General features: G+C 38.5%; 1 protein-coding gene across 3 annotated transcripts in view; it reads right to left on the bottom strand.

Moving 5' to 3' along the window:
- The window catches only part of LOC117421281 (netrin receptor UNC5C), a 294417-nt gene that overhangs the window by 124872 nt on the left and 148085 nt on the right, over nucleotides 1–21460 (bottom strand). For all 3 annotated transcript variants that reach the window (XM_059026125.1, XM_034035478.3, XM_034035479.3), the window contains one exon: nucleotides 5735–5956. In XM_059026125.1, the coding sequence (XP_058882108.1) occupies nucleotides 5735–5939 (205 nt within the window). In that variant the 5' untranslated portion in view covers nucleotides 5940–5956. The remainder of the gene's footprint in view (nucleotides 1–5734; nucleotides 5957–21460) is intronic.

Below are 21460 nucleotides of genomic sequence, written 5' to 3'. Positions count from 1 at the left end.
CATGTGTGGCAATGTGCCCCGCCCCTATGTGCATTTGTGTGTTATATGTTGCATGTGGTGTGTTAATGTGGGTGTATAGATATTGCTGCACGGGATATAAATGGGTCTGTGTAGCACGAGTTATTTAAAATATAGTTGTATTTAGGCACGGGGATTGCACAAACACTTCACGTGCATTTAAAGTATGTAATAATCTGTGAGCACAGGATTGCACAAATGAGTTCACGTGCTGGGATTCAAGTGAATAATTAATTAGTAATTGAATCCCGGCACAACTGTGTATATAGATGCACGGTGTATGGTGTAAGGTCAGTGGGCACTTGAAAGTTTTGAGAGAGGGTCTCAAAGACAGAGGTCCAGAATGGAGCCAACCTGGGACAAGACCAGAACATATGGATTAGAGAAGCAAGAGCTAGTTTGCATCTGACAGGTTGGATCCAGATCAGGATAAATTCTAGCCAGTTAGACGTTTGACAAGTGGAGGTGATGTAAAACTTTGAATTGAATGAGCCCATGTTGAGCACAAACCGAAGACGAATGCACATGAGCAAGAATGGATTACCAAATGTCATCTGTGAGGTTGAATTCTAAATCCTGTTCCCACATGGTTTTCAGTGTAGACTGTGAAGGGTAATGCTGAGAAAATATGATGTTATAATTGAATTCTCGCATGGAATCAATAGTACATTTGGGAGGCAATAGAGGAAACTGAGCCACTTTATTTCACACAAAGTTCTGAATTTTACAAGTAACGAAAAAATGTTGTTTGTGGTAGGCTACATTTTAGGGAAAGTTTATCAACTCTCTTAATGTCCTTACATCAACTGTTGAGGAAGGATGTGAATTGGCATTGGGGGTCAGAGCAAGAGACGCCTTTTGAGGCTTCCAAAAAGTTGCAGCAATCATTATGATGGAGATAAATATCTCATTCTCTTTTGTGATGCCTCACCCTATGGAGTAGGTGCTTTCCTTTCACACCACCTGGCAGATGGATGGGACAAACCTATTGGATTTGTTTCCAGAACTCTTACAGCTGCTGAGCGAAATTACTCCCAGCCCTCTATAAGATGCAGGAACACATACTGAAACTATATTAACAGAAACCACATTAAAGAGTAAGTAGCAGGGTTCTGAAAAATAGAGCGTTACACGTGCCCACGCGTTGCTGCATAACGTACCTGTGATTAGCAGCAGTGGCAATTATCAGAGTGTACAAGAGGATACCTAAGGGTTAAAGAGGATTTATGCAGCAGTTTTCCTTTTCTGCCATTAATTTTCAATTTAATGATGAGACAAGAAAACAGGTCTTGGGTTTTCTGTCTCTAAAATTATGTCTTGATTGTTAAAATACCTGTTGGCAGGAGTAATTATCAGTTATTTACAACAGCAGTTTAGTCAGTAAAATGTAACAATGATTAATGTCTGCCACATGATTGCTTTCAGTAATTAAATGCTAGTTATTATCATTGTTTAGTTACAATAATTACTGATGGTGACGTACTGCTGTATAGTTGGTGTTCCGTGTTTCCGGTTTATTTCGAATTTTACCAAAAAATTACAGGATTTTTTTTTTTAATTGGATGTTACTTTATTATTATTATTATTATTATTATTATTATTATTATTATTATTATTATTATTATAATTATTATTATTATTTATTTCTTAGCAGACGTCCTTATCCAGGGCGACTTACAGTCGTAAACAAAAATATATTTCAAGAATCACAGCATTAACACAATTAAGAGCAAGATAAATTACTGATTTATACCCAGTTTTTATCTATTATTAAATATTTTCCCAATACTATTTTCTAGGAAATACACAATATTTTGATTAAAATGTTGTTTTATTTTGATTCTGACATTGTAATAAGCAGTCCTACATTGTATCCTAGGATACAGCAGATGTTAAGATGATCGAATAACGTTCAAACGTGGTTCTCTGTCACTTCACAAACACACTATCACCTGATTATGTTGGCCAAAGTCTGATTATTGTGGCAATTGCTGGGCGTAGTAACTACTAGCTTAATTAAAAACTAAATTGAAATATGTGAAAATATAATATTTTTAGTGAATGAGGAATGGGGAGAAAATGTAAATCAGTTTATGAATATTGAAAAGAAAATTAATGTTTCGAAGTATACAAAAAGCAAAAATAGCAGAAGTGGGTCAGATGAGGCAGACTAAACTAAAACAAGAAAGTGAACGGCACAATCTGTTTATGCAGCTTTTACACATGCTTTATAAAAAGAGATGACTGTGTTAATGAGTTTGTCAGAGCGCTGTGCTTTGCCGGACAGCCACTGTCGACACTGATCGGAAGGGACCCCAAGGGCCGGTCGCATGCCCTGCTCCAGCGGTACCAGGTCGGTGGGCCCATGGAGAGAGTTGCCTTGGACGTACTAGGCCCCTTTCCACGTTCCGAGGGGGGGGACCGGTTCGTCCTGGTGGCCCTACTTTACTACTTTAGAGTAAAACGCTTTGCCAGACCAGGAGGCAGAGGGGTTCTTCAGCCGGTTAGGGGTCCCTCAGGACCGGCATTCCGACCAGGGGCGCAACTTTGAGTCCAGGGTCTTCACGGAGATGTGCTGGCGCCTGGGCATTAAGAAGACGCGGACCACCCCCGTGCACCCACAGAGTGATGGACTGGTGGAGAGGTTCAACCACACGCTGGCCATGCAGCTGGGTGTCACCACCGCCGCCCACCAGCGGGACTGGGACACCCACCTGCCTGTTGTGCTGTTGGCCTGCTGTTCTGCTGTACAGGACTCCACCGCCTGCAACCCTGCCCTGCTCATGCTGGGTTGTGAGCTGCGCATGCCTGCTGAGCTTGCCTTCGGTCACCCCCCAGACACTCCCATTGTACCCCCAGGCCCTGAGTACACCAGGAGGCTACAGGACCGACTGGAATCGGCCCATCGTGGTGTAAGACCTCAGGGTATGGGGGCGCCACTTCACCGCCGGGGAGCTCGTGTGGGTCTTCAGCCCTAAGAGGCAGAGGGGACGTTGCCCCATATTGTTCAACCACTGGCTTGGGCCTTGCCAGGTCCTGGAGCGGATCAGGGACGTGGTCTACCGTGTACAGCAGCCTCCCAGAGGCCGCAAGGTGGTGCTGCAGTGGGATTTGCTGGCCCCTACCTGGGTCGGACCCAGCAGTTCCTGACAGGCAAATTCCTAAAACCACCCCCCCTAGCTACGCAATTGTCTGTAAGTAATATAATTTATATTTATTTTTGTAGGGTAGAACAACTTATTGATTCCAGGAATTATCGGAGCAAGCTTTGAGATAACATGTACAATACCTCTTTTTTCATGTAGCATAGCTAATCTACTGCAACAAAGTGGTAGGCTGTGGTATTAATGTGGTATAACTTCTTCAGTGATAACATATCTACTGGCCACCATCATCTGTTTCAGACAAAGGCTTTACAATCAATTGTATTATCTGTTACTAAGCCTAGCAACATTATTACTGATCCTCTTAACATTGTGCTGAAGATATGTGACTTCCATTTAAATTTGAGTTCAACCACCACACAAAAGTAAGTCTAGACCATGGGAGTGACACATTAGCACAGGAAGAAACAGCCGTTTAAACCTTAAAGATCTGCATATCTTGAATTTTTTTTTATGAACTTCAGCTCTACAATATAAGTACAGAAATAATGCTGCTATTACAAAGAGATGAAAATTGATTCTGAGCCTCGGGCAAACACTCTAAAAACTGTTTAAAGCCATCATCAGTGTATTATATTTAAAATATGAAACTTAAGAAATATACCAGTAACGTTATAGATAGTTATTTGAAAAACTGAAATAACCTTGGGCTACCAGATGCCATTATAAGCTACGAGCTTTACATGATTGATTACAGTTAGCTGCTGAAGTAAGTTTCTCTTTCACCCTTCAGGTACTAATCTGCCAGCATTTCCTATAATATAAATTTGGATCTCAAGTGTTATGTTTGACACATTCTTACTAAATAGAAACCTGTGGTTATGTGGTGCAAATATTAGAAATGCAATGAATGCATGTGATTGAACTGAGCAATATGCTGTGAATGTAATGCATGCTCCTGATTGGTTACAGGCAACATGTTCTTTTAGCGCCAGAATACTCCAGAATACAGAAGCGTGGAGATTAAGCTATGATTAAGTGCTGAAGCAGGGCTGGAGTATAAGGTCATTGTTTATTGTAAATAAGAGTGTAGTGATTGTATAAATAAAAACAGGATTGGTTTTAATGGGGAACCTGATGCTCTGTGCGTAGCAGGCTGCTTCCTGTCTTTGGTTGCACGAATGATCATCGTGTATGTGCGTTTACTAGCTGCGAGCACCTAATCAGCATGTAGGTGTGGTGCAGCAGCGCGCCAGGAATAAAAGGGTCCCGATTATACACATCACGACTGCTGTAAGTCATAGGGGTCAGAGAGCTGCTACTGTCGGAGCATTGGTCCGTATGTGCTGCTGAAAGACTGGGTTCAGGAAATGAAGTAACCACCTCTAATGGCGATTGTGTGTATATTCTGAGGTCGGGAGTTTTGTTCCAGGAAGAAGCTGAAATGAACCAACGATCGTGTGTATATCCAAGGTTGGAGTTGGGTGAACTGCCCAAGGGACAGGGAGTCCGTTTCAGGATAGTAGATCCCACCCAGAACAATAGACAGGTGTGGAAGCAGGACCTCAGTTTTTGAAATCCCCCTTGTTACAATTCTTCGCTCTATTGATGTTAATGTTTAAAAGTTTTAAACTGAGATGAGGCAAAACATACATGATGATAATTGGCCAGTTAAAAGCCGAGAATTCCCTTTGAATCGAAAGCACTCTGCAGAACCTGGACAATACAGTGTGCCTATTACTGACGTGACTTACATCTAATAATAGTAAATACTAAACTGCCTTACAATACTAACCGAATGGCGCACAGTTAAAGTAGTAAGATCTTTTGATGATGTTTCTGATAGACTTCCTAATAATAAGATACATCATATTTGTGGTTGAGTCGATTGCATAAGGGGAGTGGGGGACTGTTAAACAAATTCACTATAAAAAGAAAAATCTGGTGATCGTTTTAATTTTTTTATTTAATTAAAAATAAAAATACTGTCCTTTACATGGCTGTACAAATATATTTGTATGTGTTAACTACCCTGTTCAGAGACTCACTACATCACTTCTTTGGGAGACCAGTATTACTGTTTCTTCATTCGTCTGTCACTGCCAATAGAGATTCTAGTGTGTTTTTGTAAAATATGAATCTAAAGTATAGGTTTAGCCATTTTTAATTTACGATACGTTAAGGCTTACATCTTGATTAGTATCACACAGAAAACAGTTTAAAATGTAATATTAATAATAGAGGAATGAGCAGTTAAATTGATACTGCAGTTTCCCCCTTGAACACATTCCTGTGACCCTTACCTTCCCCCACCTAATCGCGCCTATGTTTCTGGGTATCACCTCTGCTACGGCATCTGTTCATGATAGTTTACCAGATCAGTCTTCAAAGTAGTTGGGATATAAGATGATTTAAACTATAGTTTTGTCAGGTTTCTATGTGCTATTAATTTATTGAGCTTTTATTTATCCGTCTAGCATCTTGAATGAGAGATAGCAAGATGAAATGTCCCCTCAAACCAAGAACAAGTAAATATTTTCATGGCTATTTCATGCTAAACATAAAAAGAGAGAATTAAACATAAGAGTTATCAGTTCCAGCCTGCTACTGACCTGAGGTTTCATCCACTCGCTCCTCCACGACATGGTCTTTCTGATGGACCCACTCACTGTTGCACTTGAAGTAGATCTGGGTGGCGGGGGTTGCCTTGCAGTAAAGGTTCACCGGTTTGTTCTTTACAATGTAGGCTTCCTCTGGCTCCATGAGGAAGTGGGGTAGGGGCTCCGGTGGGTCAGAAGGGAATGTTTCAGGCAGCATTCCAAGGAAATCATCATCTGCAAAACAAGATCAAAGACATGGCTACATTAACAACGAAAATAGAGGTAACACGCTATGACTGTCGCTTTGTTATTCCTCGACCCTGTCATTTTTTATTTTGACAAGGGTTTACAACAAAGTTCTAAGTTCCGTGCAGTGGGTGTCATTTTATGATAATTAAGGAAGGGCTATGATAATATTTCCTATAGTATCCGTCAAAAAAACACTTGAAATGCACATTTCCAAAATCTAGAAAACTATAGTACAATGGCGATATGATGATATTAAAATTCTAGTAAAAGACCAATCCATTCTGGGTACCAAAAGTCGATGGTAAACCAAGATTCTTTTAACAGTATTTTTGTGGCACCTTCACAACTTTATCATCACCTCATGTAAATTATTAAAAAAGCTCAAACCAGTATGAGAATATTCTAAAATTTAAAATAAAAACTTTTAACAAATCCTTGTATGTGACTGTTTGCCTGTCCTTATGCACAGCACCTAATTACATATAGATCTTTAATATAAACAATATGACTAATTAATCAATTTGTAAGACATACTGTCACACATCAATTACTGATGCGGGTAAAGCTCAATTTAGATACATCAGCTTCCAGTCTGTAGTAGCATTCCTGACAGTGAGACTGCCCAGAAAGACAATATGAGTGATTAAGCAATAATACCAGTAAATATAATAGGTTTTCAGTTATTTCACCATTAATCTTTTTCTTAATCTATGACTCCCCAGATATCCAAGATTTTGGTTAAGCTTTCCTATACAAATTACACAGACTATATACAGTAGTGCATGGAGTAAAATATATTTTCCCTTGGCCACTGACAGCATAAAGCCTATACACTGTTTTCAGTTCTGCTGCTGATGTGCTTAAAATACAACCACTGACAGCATTGTATTCTGGTGGACTGACCAGCATAGGGAGCTAAATCAAAGTTCCAGTCCATACTTGCTTTCAACTTGATCTATAATTTTTATTTACAGTGGCAAAGGGGTATACAGTATATAATTTACGTCTGTTTGTGTCAGTTCTTTTGTTGCATGTACAATTTCTTGAAAACTGAAGGCAACAAACAACCCAAATTGAGACATTGGTAACCAAAAACTATAAAGCAGTAAGAAAATATTTATATTTTAGTAACCATTTGAGTAACTGTCTAACCATATACCGTACGGCTATTCACCACTCTCATCCAGCCTTCTCTGTAGAAATTCTAGAAACGCTGATTTAAATTGGTCCTGCTGCTTTAAGAGACAATAATGTAGAGGTGTTCATTCTAGTTAAAGAATGAACAGTTAATTTAAACCCTATTTATTATTAAGTCATTGTCTATCAATTTGATAGCTGTAAACATGTGAACTGGTTTTATGTACCAGCTAGTTATCCAGTTAGAAACCAACATGTGTGTGCTCCAATTCCCAAATCTTGTTTGTAACGAGCAATTGCAGGAATTTTCAGGATGTTTTTTTATCTTATTTATTTTTTGCTGCAGGGGGAAAATAGAGATTTGCTATGAAATATTTGTATATTTACAGAATACTTTATAAACAGTTTGTACTGCTGAGCTTCAGTTCCTATAGAAGAACAAAGCAAACATCTTTAGAGAAAGACAGTTATCTTATATATGCATCAACTGTACAAAGCTATGAGGTAATAAGCAACCTTATCAGGCTATGGGAATCATAAATTCCAGTCGAGCTCCTGAACTGAATTGCTTTCTCATTGCTAAGTGGTGAAACGTTGTGATTCCACACCTTCCTTACATCAGACAGAGCGAGCATTTGCCCCCAATGTTGATCACCATTATATGTGCTATGGGCAGTGATGTTGTGCCATCTGCTTCAAAGCAGAACCTGTTCAATTTTTTTTTAAAACTTGTATTTCTTGTCTTCTATTGCACCTGATCTCAAGGTGTTTCAAGACCTGTGTTTTGTGGCAGTGAATGTTCCATCAAGCTCTTGGCAACAATGTGACCAAGTACATTGCCAGCTCCCAGCTTTTCTATTCTTTATTGTATTCTTCTTCAAAAGAAGTGTGTGTTTGTGAAAGAAAGAGTCCTTGTGGCTGTGTGCATGTGACACATTCATATTTGTTTTGCGTGTGGGCATACTCTTGTGTCAAACCCAATGCTGATATAAACAGATACAATAAGGTGATTTAACCAGCACCTGAATACTGGAAACATTTATTATGTTTAAAGACAAATGTAAGTTGTTACTTTTTATATTATTTACTGCTTTAGTGGTACAGTTTATATATTAAGGTATACATGTCATTCAACTTTGAATTCATCAGTATAGAAAGCACACCATTTTTGTGTGATGTACAACAAAGGTGTTTGAATGTTTTTGATGGGTGCATCTGTGTATGCAATTCAGTTTGTTACTGTATTGATACTGTGCATAAGTAAAGCTGTAGGCGTCTGTACTTTTCACTAATCTAGGTCTCAAGTTGTTTTTACTCCATCTGTTTAGCATTAAAACATCAGGTAATTGTGTACTGTCAGCTGAGCACTATAGTGTAATTATGGGGGGAAGTGATTTACATTACTGTAGTGACAGAATTGCAGAAGTGCAGGATCAATGAAAAAAAACCAATGTATTTCATATCTGCCCAGAGGTATGTGAGCTAACCACCCACTAAGCAATTTATAAATTGCATTATAGCACAGCCACAATTAGTACTCATAATGGTTGACACAAGTTCAGCAAATCATTAATCCTCAGGGGAATGTAATTTCCTGCTCATTGTAAAGGCCTCACTTCATTTTGATACCTCAGGCACATTGACCCACCCTTTTAACCTAGCCAACTAATTAAAGGTGGACTCATCTCAGACATCCACAGTTTTCATTAGGCCTGCATTCCCAGCTCCTTTAGGCTATCCCTATCAGATCCACCACTTTCAAAAGGTTTCAGTGCGCAATTTAAAAGGGACTCTCTAGCCTGCTCTGGCCTGGTTCTCCTCCTACCTCTCCAACCGCACTTACCAGGTAACCTGGCGTGGAGCAACCTCCACACCTCGCCCTCTCTCAACAGGAGTCCCCCAAGGGTCAGTCTTGGGTCCTCTCCTGTTCTCTCTCTACACCCACTCCCTGGGCCCCCTCATCGCATCCTATGGTTTCTCATACCATTTCTATGCTGATGATGCTCAGATTTTCCTTTCCTTCCCCACCTCTGACTCCACCATCCCCTCCCATATCTCTACCTGTCTGTCTGCTATCTCCTTCTGGATGCACTCGCATCATCTCAAATTCAACCTCTCTAAATCGGACCTCCTTTTCTTTCCTTCCTCCTCCTCCTCCCCCTCCTCTGATCTCTCTATCTCCATTCCTCTGGAATCTACCACACTCTCTCCCTCCTCCTCAGCTAAGAACCTTGGAGTCACCCTGGACCCCTGTCTCTCTTATTCCCAGCACATCTCCACCCTGGCGCGCACTTGCCGATTCTTCCTGAGCAACATACGAAGAATCCGACCCTTCCTCACCAACTACATCACCCAGCTCCTGGTCCAGGCCCTGGTATACTCCCGCCTAGACTACTGCAACTCCCTCCTGGCTGGCCTCCCTGTGTCCACCACCCATCCGCTCCAGCTCATCCAGAACTCCGCTGCTCGCCTGGTGTTCTCTCTGCCTCGCTTCTCCCAAGCAACTCCACTGCTCTGCATTCTCCACTGGCTCCCGATCATCGCTCGCATCCAGTTCAAGACTCTTGTACTTGCCTACAGATGCCTTGACCAGACTGCACCCAGCTACCTCCAAACCCTCATCTCTCCCTACACCCCCACTCGACCTCTCCGCTCCTCCTGCACTAGAAGACTGGCTCTACCTCCTCTACCCTCCCCTGCCTCCAGAGCCCGCTCCTTCTCCACCCTCGCCCCGCAGTGGTGGAATGACCTTCCTACAGATGTCAGGACTGCCCAGTATAAATAAATAAATAAATAAATAAATAAATATCCTTCTCCTTTTAATTTTTTTTTTAATGCCTTCCATATAATAAAAAAGCCAAACTGAACAGTATGAGAATTATAGTTCTATATTAGCTCAGAGACTAACAACAAACACAGCTTTGCAAACCAAACTGCATTTTTATTATTTTTCTGTCCTGTGCAGGACTCTTCTAACAAAATCATTATGAATCATCGCATTGGCCACCTTTAGAACCCACTACCTCTAACTAAAAGCCTGCTTTACTGAACCATAAAGCATATTTTATAGCAACATTAAATATATTTGTACTAGAGAAATATAACTATAAATTCCTAAGTAGGCAAAACGGTCTCTCCTGGAATAACTTTAAATCACATTAGGACTCCATTAGCTAAACTTCAGCAAAAATATCTGTCTACTGCCAGACAGGGGCCAAAGAACTTCATAAAATATGATAGCTTGCACATTAAAATGCAAGTCATCCAACCACTCCCAGAACTATAGCAGATGCAAGGCCAAAATGGGGGAGTTGTTTTAAAAAGTGGTCAAATATTCCTAACCGTATTTTATAGTGGAACAGCATGCCAGCATAGCTTTGTGCAAATACACAAAGCTATGCTTCCAACTTCAACAAAAAACACTTTACACAAAACAACCTTTATGATGACCTGAGAGGTCAGACAGCTTTCACTGCGGATAAATAACATGGCTGTAAGACCCATAAAACTTAATCATGAAACACACAGGGTGTCCCTTTTAAATACACATACTTATAACAAACAGTCTCTGTTCAACATGAATGGGGTTGCTGTCAAGATTCTTGGGAGGGGGCAATTTATCCCCAGGAGTCAACTGTTGGTGGAAATCCTTACTAATACTAATACTAAAATACTAACAATACAAGCACAGAACCTTTGACCTTCTGGGCCAGAGATGAGTTAACTACATACATACTAAGCTAGCAACATTTATAGAACCTGCAACGCTACTGTGCTCATTAGAACAGCCAAATGATTGAACTAGGTAATAGGGCAACTGTTGGGATCAAATAATCATGCATGAATTTTTAAAACTATAGTATTGTACATCCTGCAACAACAGTAGACAAATCAAGTATCCATTACAGTATCCATTACAAGGCCTAATCAATACACAACAACAGAAAAAAAGCTTCTGTGAAAGATACTGCAGGCGATTACAGGATAACCTTTAGGGAGTTATTAGACTTGGTAAAGGTGAAAATGACTGCTCTCCATTAGTATAGGGCAGTGGTTTTTAAACTTTTTAGGCCTTTCCAAATAATCTAGTCTACCGCGTACCCCCATCTGAGATAGGGTCATAAAATACCTATGAAAAAAGCAAAACATCTTTTCTAATTACTAGATTAATTACTGTAAATGGAAAACTGCTATTATAAATGAACAAAATTAAATATAATTTGCTAACCATGGTGCAAATGCACTAACTAAAAATGCCATGTAAAATTATTTCAAAATCCAGACTCCAATGAGCATGCCAAAACAAGTCCAAATTAAGCCCAAAAACAGGTTATGCGTCTGAAAAACAAAACTAAGGTTCCAATTTAAAACAAAATCAAAAAGCAATTCTCAACAAAAGACATGCATTTCTTCCAACAAATGCAGAACTGTAGAGAGAAAACAGATTTTTTTGTTTTTGAACATTGAACATGAATTTTATCATTTAACACTTGAGCAGGGACAATGTGAAATGCTACAGTGCCTTGCAAAAGTATTCGGCCCCCTTGAACTTTGCGACCTTTTGCCACATTTCAGGCTTCAAACATAAAGATATGAAACTGTAATTTTTTGTGAAGAATCAACAACAAGTGGGACACAATCATGAAGTGGAACGAAATTTATTGGATATTTCAAACTTTTTTAACAAATAAAAAACTGAAAAATTGGGCGTGCAAAATTATTCAGCCCCTTTACTTTCAGTGCAGCAAACTCTCTCCAGAAGTTCAGTGAGGATCTCTGAATGATCCAATGTTGACCTAAATGACTAATGATGATAAATAGAATCCACCTGTGTGTAATCAAGTCTCCGTATAAATGCACCTGCACTGTGATAGTCTCAGAGGTCCGTTTAAAGCGCAGAGAGCATCATGAAGAACAAGGAACACACCAGGCAGGTCCGAGATACTGTTGTGGAGAAGTTTCAAGCTGGATTTGGATACAAAAAGATTTCCCAAGCTTTAAACATCCCAAGGAGCACTGTGCAAGCGATAATATTGAAATGGAAGGAGTATCAGACCACTGCAAATCTACCAAGACCTGGCCGTCCCTCTAAACTTTCAGCTCATATAAGGAGAAGACTGATCAGAGATGCAGCCAAGAGGCCCATGATCACTCTGGATGAACTGCAGAGATCTACAGCTGAGGTGGGAGACTCTGTCCATAGGACAACAATCAGTCGTATACTGCACAAATCTGGCCTTTATGGAAGAGTGGCAAGAAGAAAGCCATTTCTTAAAGATATCCATAAAAAGTGTCGTTTACAGTTTGCCACAAGCCACCTGGGAGACACACCAAACATGTGGAAGAAGGTGCTCTGGTCAGATGAAACCAAAATCGAACTTTTTGGCAACAATGCAAAACGTTATGTTTGGCGTAAAAGCAACACAGCTCATCACCCTGAACACACCATCCCCACTGTCAAACATGGTGATGGCAGCATCATGGTTTGGGCCTGCTTTTCTTCAGCAGGGACAGGGAAGATGGTTAAAATTGATGGGAAGATGGATGGAGCCAAATACAGGACCATTCTGGAAGAAAACCTGATGGAATCTGCAAAAGACCTGAGACTGGGACGGAGATTTGTCTTCCAACAAGACAATGATCCAAAACATAAAGCAAAATCTACAATGGAATGGTTCACAAATAAACATATCCAGGTGTTAGAATGGCCAAGTCAAAGTCCAGACCTGAATCCAATCGAGAATCTGTGGAAAGAACTGAAAACTGCTGTTCACAAATGCTCTCCATCCAACCTCACTGAGCTTGAGCTGTTTTGCAAGGAGGAATGGGCAAAAATTTCAGTCTCTCGATGTGCAAAACTGATAGAGACATACCCCAAGCGACTTACAGCTGTAATCGCAGCAAAAGGTGGCGCTACAAAGTATTAACTTAAGGGGGCTGAATAATTTTGCACGCCCAATTTTTCAGTTTTTTATTTGTTAAAAAAGTTTGAAATATCCAATAAATTTCGTTCCACTTCATGATTGTGTCCCACTTGTTGTTGATTCTTCACAAAAAATTACAGTTTCATATCTTTATGTTTGAAGCCTGAAATGTGGCAAAAGGTCGCAAAGTTCAAGGGGGCCGAATACTTTCGCAAGGCACTGTATGTGTGTCTTGTGACTATCGAATCCAGCCAGAATAAGCACATTGTTTTGAAGTGAATATTTCCAAAAGCTAATTTGATGAAAGTAGAAAGGGAGTATTTATATCAGGCAGTCAAAAAATTACTTTTAGCAAAATGCTTACATGTTAAAGTGTTTAGTACAACAGTCTGTTTGTGTTAATCACACTGCCCGATTCGACCGTCGCATCTAAATGGAGGAGGTCGGGTCGCAAACAAATCTCTGAGTTAATGCACACACACATATTGTACATAAAAACATGATTTGGTATAATTTAATTAAAATGCTATTAATAATAAATTAATCATGGTTATAGCACCAGTTTTTAAGTACTGTATTCTGTAAATATTTCGTCTAACAGTTAAAGTACAATGCTTATGGGGCTGTCAGGGCTTGTTTTCAAAAGATACCGGCACGGACATTATATACAAACCAATGGAGTACCATGTGTGTGTGTGTGTATATATATATATATATATATATATATATATATATATATATATATATATATATATATATATTTTAATACAGAGAGAATAGATGCATGTCTGTCTCTAGTCATATGACTGAACGCAGTGAACTCATTGATTGCTGACTTTGAGACTTGCGAGTGAGATAACACACTGCCCGATGCGAGGGAATCGAATCGCAAAACATTAAACATGTTTAAACTTTGCAGTCGATCGGCTGATCCTGTAAAATCGCATCGCAAAAGCATAACACACTGCCCAATGTGACTGAAAAATCGCGTCATTATTGATCGCATCAGGCAGTGTGTCCAGAGCTTAAGACAATTAAAGTTTGTTGATGGGCACTTGCTGTATGATAATGAACACACTCAATAGGTCTGGAGTAGGGAATCCAATTCCGGACACTTTTCCCAATACCAGGATTTTGGTACCATTTTTGAAATAATAATAATATTGTGCTTTTGCTTTTATTAATAATTACCAGTGTGGAGGCGTAGGGTTATGCACTCATACCACAAAGGAGTTCTTCAACAAATTCATTAATAATGAAAAAAACACATACAAGCATTGCAAGTAACAGTCGTGAGTGATTTCATGGGCGGCCCAGCTGCCTGCTCAACTCAATAATGTAAACGTAGAAAAAAACACTGAACTGATTAAACTACTAACACTGAACATTTAAACTCCAGAAAGTAAACTAACATAGTAAATACTACACATTTTTAAAAGAAGCAACATCATACAATGACAATCTTTGAGTTTTTTTTTTATCTTTTAGGTCACATACTGCAGTAACCAAGGCACAGCTCTTTAAATATGTAAATTAGCCATGTGTGTGCTCAACGCACTGGCAGCAGACGGCTGGGTGTTTATAGAGTTAACCTTTATTTGAAAGGAGATTCAACAATGTTAATGCGATTGCTAAGTCGCAAAGTACTACAAATTGGTAAAAAAAAAGCGTGGTTCAAAACACACACATACTGTATTTTCCATGTACTCTACATGATTTACAGTACCTACTAATAAGATAGGCAGCTGTCCAACCTAAGGTGGCTCTGATTAGATGCACATTACATACATTGGTATTCCCTATTTATGAATACAAATGTGTGACTTGATGTTTCCTCTGCAAAAGTTTCCATCATTTCCTGTGGTGATGTGGAGTGCTAAATACCAGGGAAAGGTTTGCGTTTCCTCTTCCTACTGCCCTTGGTGAGTGACAGTTGGAGGGGTCAATGCAATGGCAGCTTCCCAAGCCCTGGAGTAACTGGGCATCACATCTAATCACCAAGCATGGACAGCCTCACTAGTACCATTACAAGGAGAAACCGTGCCCACAGTGGGGTTCTTGTCTATTTACCACATTTGTTCCCCAATGCAATTATTCATGTCCATTCAAAATGTGGCATCCTCCGATATCTGTCTCCTGACAGAAGGATGATTAGTCTGTCAGATGCAGTTAGCTGAAAGCGGGACCCAACCCCAGTTCTCAGTACTAGCTTGTGGGAACTTAATAACAATATATTTTGAGAAAATGCCTTTCTTAACAGCTTTTTAACACAGTGACAGCTCTAAATAGACAGCTCTCTGATTAAAAAGAAACAAAGGACATGAGGTACGCAGAGAGCTAAGGACTAGTAAGCAGGAGGTATTGCTTTCAGCTTTACTTGCTTTGCATGGCCTCTAGGGTGCGGTTCCTCTACCCACCCACACCATTGTGTCCTCCAGCTGTAGAACTGAGAAAAAAGCACATCACCTCTTGAAAGTGAATGTGGCTTTTCAAGTACATGTGGATTAAATGGAGTATTCAGTATATACTCTACTTATTTCAGTTATTTATTTAAAATAATATACAACTCACAGCAACAACACTATGTTTATGTAATGTTAGATTTGTGATCCATCTTTGAATTTAGTAGCCAGGCCGTGGATCAATGTGGAATGAATATGGGTTAGTCCTTATTCCAAACTGATAGACAGCCTGTTTACTTAATGACAAGGCAGTGCATACTGATTTGTAAGGTTATCAATTCGGCTATGAGACATTACCCATCTTAGTTCTGGGGTAACAAAGTTTGTTAAAGAGGCAGAAAACAATGTGTATTCCTGTAAGGAAACAGCAATTTCTCTACTATCTGTAAAAAAAACCATGACATCCAATGATGCAGCTGTTTTAACAGCATCCTTATTTTCTACCTTCGAACTTGATACTTGATCTACGCAGTATATAGAAATACAGTAGTCTAAATCACAGAACAATAGAAAGTGTAAGTGATGGAAATGTTGTACTGCACATATATACACGTCAATAATCCTTCTTTTTAAGCCTATTTGTCTGTGCAACTTTTATACATTGCCCATTATATCAATTCTGTAAGCTTAACCCAATGGAACCGAAACCATTTCCTCCATTTACTGTAAAAGGTCTTTAAAAATCACTAGAAACTAGCAAAGCCCCATCTCCTGGACTATTTATGGCTTCCTGCCATAAAGGACACTCATAGCTTAATTATTTTGCATTGATTAAGCAATCTATAGATTTACCCCTAGAGCTTTTTTTTTTTTTTTTTTAACTAAATCATACAACAATTCTGTGGTACAAGCATAAAAAAAAAACATCTATTACCTCCCATTGTTTTATTCTAATTAATACAAGCTTACTAAAAGAGATTACGATTGACTGCTTTCATTAGGAAATCACTGGCCCTTTCCCAGTGGAATATCCTGGGTAGAAATTTGCTAAATGTGAACATATTTCATCTTTGGAATGTCATGCCACAATGGGCAGGGCTAAGGATACGGTTTATTTAACCCACAATTAAAATTTTAAAGGCTACATTACCTTAGGTAAATGGGTTAATCAACTTAACCTATAACTATTATCCACCAAAAAATGTGAATTAAGTACTAGCCACGGGTCCAGTGGGTCCAATATCTGGTCTAAGAAACAGACAAATTAAATCAATTTAACAAACATTACACTTCAGCAAAAGAAACAAAACTATTCAAATATTTCACAGTAGTTTCATTGCTCAGATGCAATTTGGACACATGACGGGCGCATTGAAGACAGATGGGATTTTTACACAAGGTGCAGGAGGCGTTTGTCTTTCGATCCTTCGATGATGAACACATGGAGTATCATCTGCAGGGATTGGGTCAGCATGCAGCAGAGTTCCAAAAATATCCTCTGCAAGGGAGTGGAGTTTTGGCCATTCTGCACTCCATAAAGGGACGAGCTAGGGCTTTCCAAGCGCCTTGAGGAATTCAGAGCATGTTAGACTTATCCCAGCAATGTTTAGAATGGCATGAAATAGTGCCATTGGCCAAAATAAGTAAAATAAATATATATGTTTATGAAAAATGTATCTGAAAACATTTGGAAAAGCTTTGGTCATTCCTTTTGTAACATATCAACTTCATATCACTAAAACTAAATCCTAGTAGCTGTAAATTATGAATTCTAAATTGTATGACTGATCAAGAAATGTCATGTAACATAGTCCTGTTACAGTGGCTTACTTTGGAGGGAGACAAACAACTAGAATCCATCCAAAAAGCTTTAAAAAATGTAAATTCCAAGTCTTACCTAACAAGACAAGTGATACGATTCAAGTGAATCCATAAAAATTGATTTTGTCTACCTCACAGATGCACACAGTGCATTATTAGAAAACTGGCATAAAGATAAGGTTATGACATGCATTAAATGAGAAACAGGCATGACTCTTTTATTTATTTATTATTTTATTATTATTTATTTAATCTCAAAAGAAACTGAAGTTTATCTTATTCAGTATCTTAAAAAAAAACAAAAAAAAACGTTCCCAGTGCAGTTGTGCAATGTCCCTCCTGGTTTTGTATCTTGCATTGTTTCGTTCTGAATACTTTAAACCCACCCCAACTACTGAGTGGCAGCAAATGCCTACATTTCTATTGGAGGATTGTACATGCTTGCAAGATATCATACAAGACTACAGTTATTGTTCTTGCTCTCAAGATTTAAAGCTATATTACAGTATGATAGGGAGGACTTACACGCTCGTGGAATTTAAAACAGAATTACAAATTGTGGCAAAATGTAAAAAAATTGCATAAACACACAAAAACCCCAGAAGAATATGCCCGTGACCACAAGGATTTAGTTGTGGAAGACAGCAAAGGAAAGAAGGTACAAATGTACTGTTGAGTTACTATAGATTTTTGTGCCAGAAAAAAAAACGGCCAAGAATTTTGGAAAGTAACCAAAAACAGTAGTTTCATACAGTATATAAAAAGTGAATGCCCCGAAAAAAACTGATTTTGGGGTCTGTACATAAAACTAGCAACTAAAAATAAACACCAAAAAATTATGATGAATAAACACAGAAAAACAGAAACCCTATATATAGAGCACCGGAAAGTATCCTGTATTAGAAAGTATATGCTTGTACTGACAAAACATAGAGCAGTATCTTGGGGTAAATCAATTCAGTACTTCAGATATTAAACAAATAAAGTCTAAGCTATTGTACCATATTTGAAAGGAAAATGTCTGATTCCCCAGACTGGGAAACTGATTTAATATGACTACACTTATAAAATAAGGACAAACTACTCTGGAGCTCAGATCAGTGCTGGTCCATGATCCAATTTACAATCACTGTACCCATTGTCTAGCTTGGATCACAATACATCTATGGTCCTCCTCATCTTAATACGGGTCCATTGTACAACTCCTTGTGTGCCAGACTATTGTAGAGGTCAGTATTGGGCAGGTTTCCAAAACAATGACTGTGGAAACCTGCACCTGGACTTTTCACTATTTGATGGATGTACTAAATAATTTGAATATAAAGGGAATCAAACCAAAAAATGATGGCAAGCGAGATCATTTATCAACCTTTTCAATGAGTGTTGTTGTTACTGTGCTGTAAAACTACATGTTGTTTTTATATTCAATCAGAATGCATCTGTTTTGAATCAGAATTCCTGTAAGTGACTTGTGTAAGTTCATAAAAAAAAAAAAAAAAAAAACAATATCCACCTCAAACAACACAGGAAAACATCAGCACTCCACACTGTTAAACTGAGGGTTATAACCAGGGATCCTAGGAATAACGTGGAAAAACACAGATTTGCTATGCTATTGGAGAATTTTTAGTTTTACACTTGGGGCTTTTTTTGTTTGTTTGATAACCAAATCGATACACTTATCATATATAATCATCAACACAGGCAATTTTGCTTTAAATTTAGTAAACATACTTGTTCAATAAAACTGCTTCTGGTGAACGAGACACACTCACGTTACAGTCATGCTGAAACAGAGCTGCAGTTTACTTCAGTATCCAGTAGTGATGTGCAGTTCGATTCTTTTTACTGATCTGACAGTTCAGTTCAGTTTGGTGAATCGGTTCAAAAGATTTGTTTGTTTGTTTCACTGATTCACTGACGCAAAACAATTACATCTTGGCTGAATCACTGGGTTATTTGAACTGAAAAATGTCCAGAAAGGATCACCGATTGTCTGGGTAGTTGTGTTTATGAAATTGCATGAAATTGTATTATAGTTTCAAAAAAACAACTAAGTTTTAGTAAAAAATAAATCCTTAAAGAGAAAACTTAAGTATAAACTATTTATTTTAAACTATGTCATTTAACTTTAACTACAAACTATTTAATAGCCTGAAATTTTACAAAAAATTAAAAAGTAGAAGCTACAGTGTAAATGAAATTAAGTCGATAGTATAGAATAGGATAGAATAGTCAATTTCTTACTTACCTTTTTATACGGGATTGTACAGAGTGGATCGAACATATAAGTGTAGCAATAATATGTGTTATTTATTCTGCCAGTTCATGTGTCTGTCGTGGAAGCTGGCGAACCTTCCAGGGTTTCGATACATTTTTAAGTACTTTTTATTCATATCTTCTATGTGTGTTTGCATACTCATTTTTTGGGGGGGTTGCCCCTTTAGTCCAGGGGTGGGAAGTCCTGGTCCTGCAGGGCCGGTGTCCCCCCTGGCTTTTGTTCCAACTGTGCCCTAAATTATTTAATTGGACCAATTATTACCAATTATTGGTCTAATTAAGTAATTTAGGGCACATTTGGAACAAAAACCAGGAGGGACACCGGCCATCCAGGAACATGGGTTCCCCACCCCTGACTTAGTCTTTCTACTTTCAAAGTCTGGTTGATCATAAGGGTGTCATGTTTATCCCGTTTACTGAGATTTTTCTGAGCTTATATTTTAGATGGATTCATAGGCCCCCTGGCATAAAATGCTCATTCAAGAAATTAGATGTTGCAAAAGCACAATGCTGTTACTGATTAACCTGATTTACACCCATTGTTAAAATTCAGTTCCAGTCACTATAATGGAGACTAGCAGCAATCAGAATATCAACACACTGCATATGAAATTATAATTTATTTTTAATAATTATAAAAAAAATGCAACTTATTCAATATTACTTGAGATCTAAACTGAAATATTGAGCTATATAACATTTACAAAAAAAACAACAAAAAAAACACTGCAGTATTACTATAGTATTCAGTCAATATAATACAATATTTTGGACAGTGACTTTTTAATGCTGCCCTGCTGCATAAGTATTATGGCTACTATGCAGTTTGCATAGCTACTGTAGTTGTATAAGGGGTGGCCTTAACACAGTGTGAGTACTCACGTCTCTATTAACATACTCAAAAGTAACATTTATCTTGCTTGGGTGTATAAAATACAGTCTGGTAAATAACTAAACCCTTCAATCACTGTGTTGTGGCTCTCACAGGAGCACATAAGAAGCTGGCTTGCACTTTTTTGTCATTGACCAGGAGGCTATAGTGGGTTTAGGGGATACTTATATCTAAATGATGTTTGTGTTGTGTTATAGACAGAGGCCCTTATGTGAAGCATTGGACATTGAGCTTTGTGTATCCAAAACATGCTTCCCCACTTCCCTCAGAAAAGGATGGCAGAAAAGGATTTTAAGCATGGCAGATAATGTTCTAGGCAGAAACTACAACAGACAATGATACATAACAAACATAATACTGTATAATTAAACAGGTAAGAAATTAAATATCATAAACATGTAGATGATATCAAGTATCCTTTTAAGTACACTGCACAGCTATGTCATAAGACAGCATAATTGCTTACTAGGTCTATATACACATTCAGCAGTAACATTTAACTATAAAACATTTAACTATTAAATAGCTAAGCATACTACACAGTTGTGCAGGTTAAGAGCAAGCTGTAGAAACTCACAGCTGACAGGCACTGGGAAGAAAGATCCTATATAAGACACAAGTACAGCCTGTCATTTTGCATTTAGAAACACAATTTGACGTAAGGCTAATGTGATTCCTCCTTTCAGTAATAATCTGACCTGTCTTGGAGAAAATTCGTTCACATGGTACAGAAGTAGCCATATGCAGTTTTGTTTTCATGACCTGTGACAGCCTCTGGTATACCATAGAACGATCTTTCCACCTCATTAACGGGTCTACTGTTCTGGAAAGCAGTGGTTCGTCTAGAAAGGATCTTACTTCAATGATTGCTTCTGACGTGGGATTACTTGATGAAACAAGACGTGACACACGGTCATCAAAGTCTTTCCATCAGTAAAAGCATGTTTTTTTAAAGCGAGGATCCAGAAGAGAAGCATGTGCAAGCAATGTTTGATACTCAATGTTGTGAAATCTTCTGGACATACTTGTTTGC

The sequence above is a fragment of the Acipenser ruthenus genome, chromosome 1 (assembly GCF_902713425.1).
Source record: "Acipenser ruthenus chromosome 1, fAciRut3.2 maternal haplotype, whole genome shotgun sequence".
NCBI classification, from domain to species: domain Eukaryota; kingdom Metazoa; phylum Chordata; class Actinopteri; order Acipenseriformes; family Acipenseridae; genus Acipenser; species Acipenser ruthenus.
This window is presented reverse-complemented; position numbering and strand designations above follow the sequence as displayed.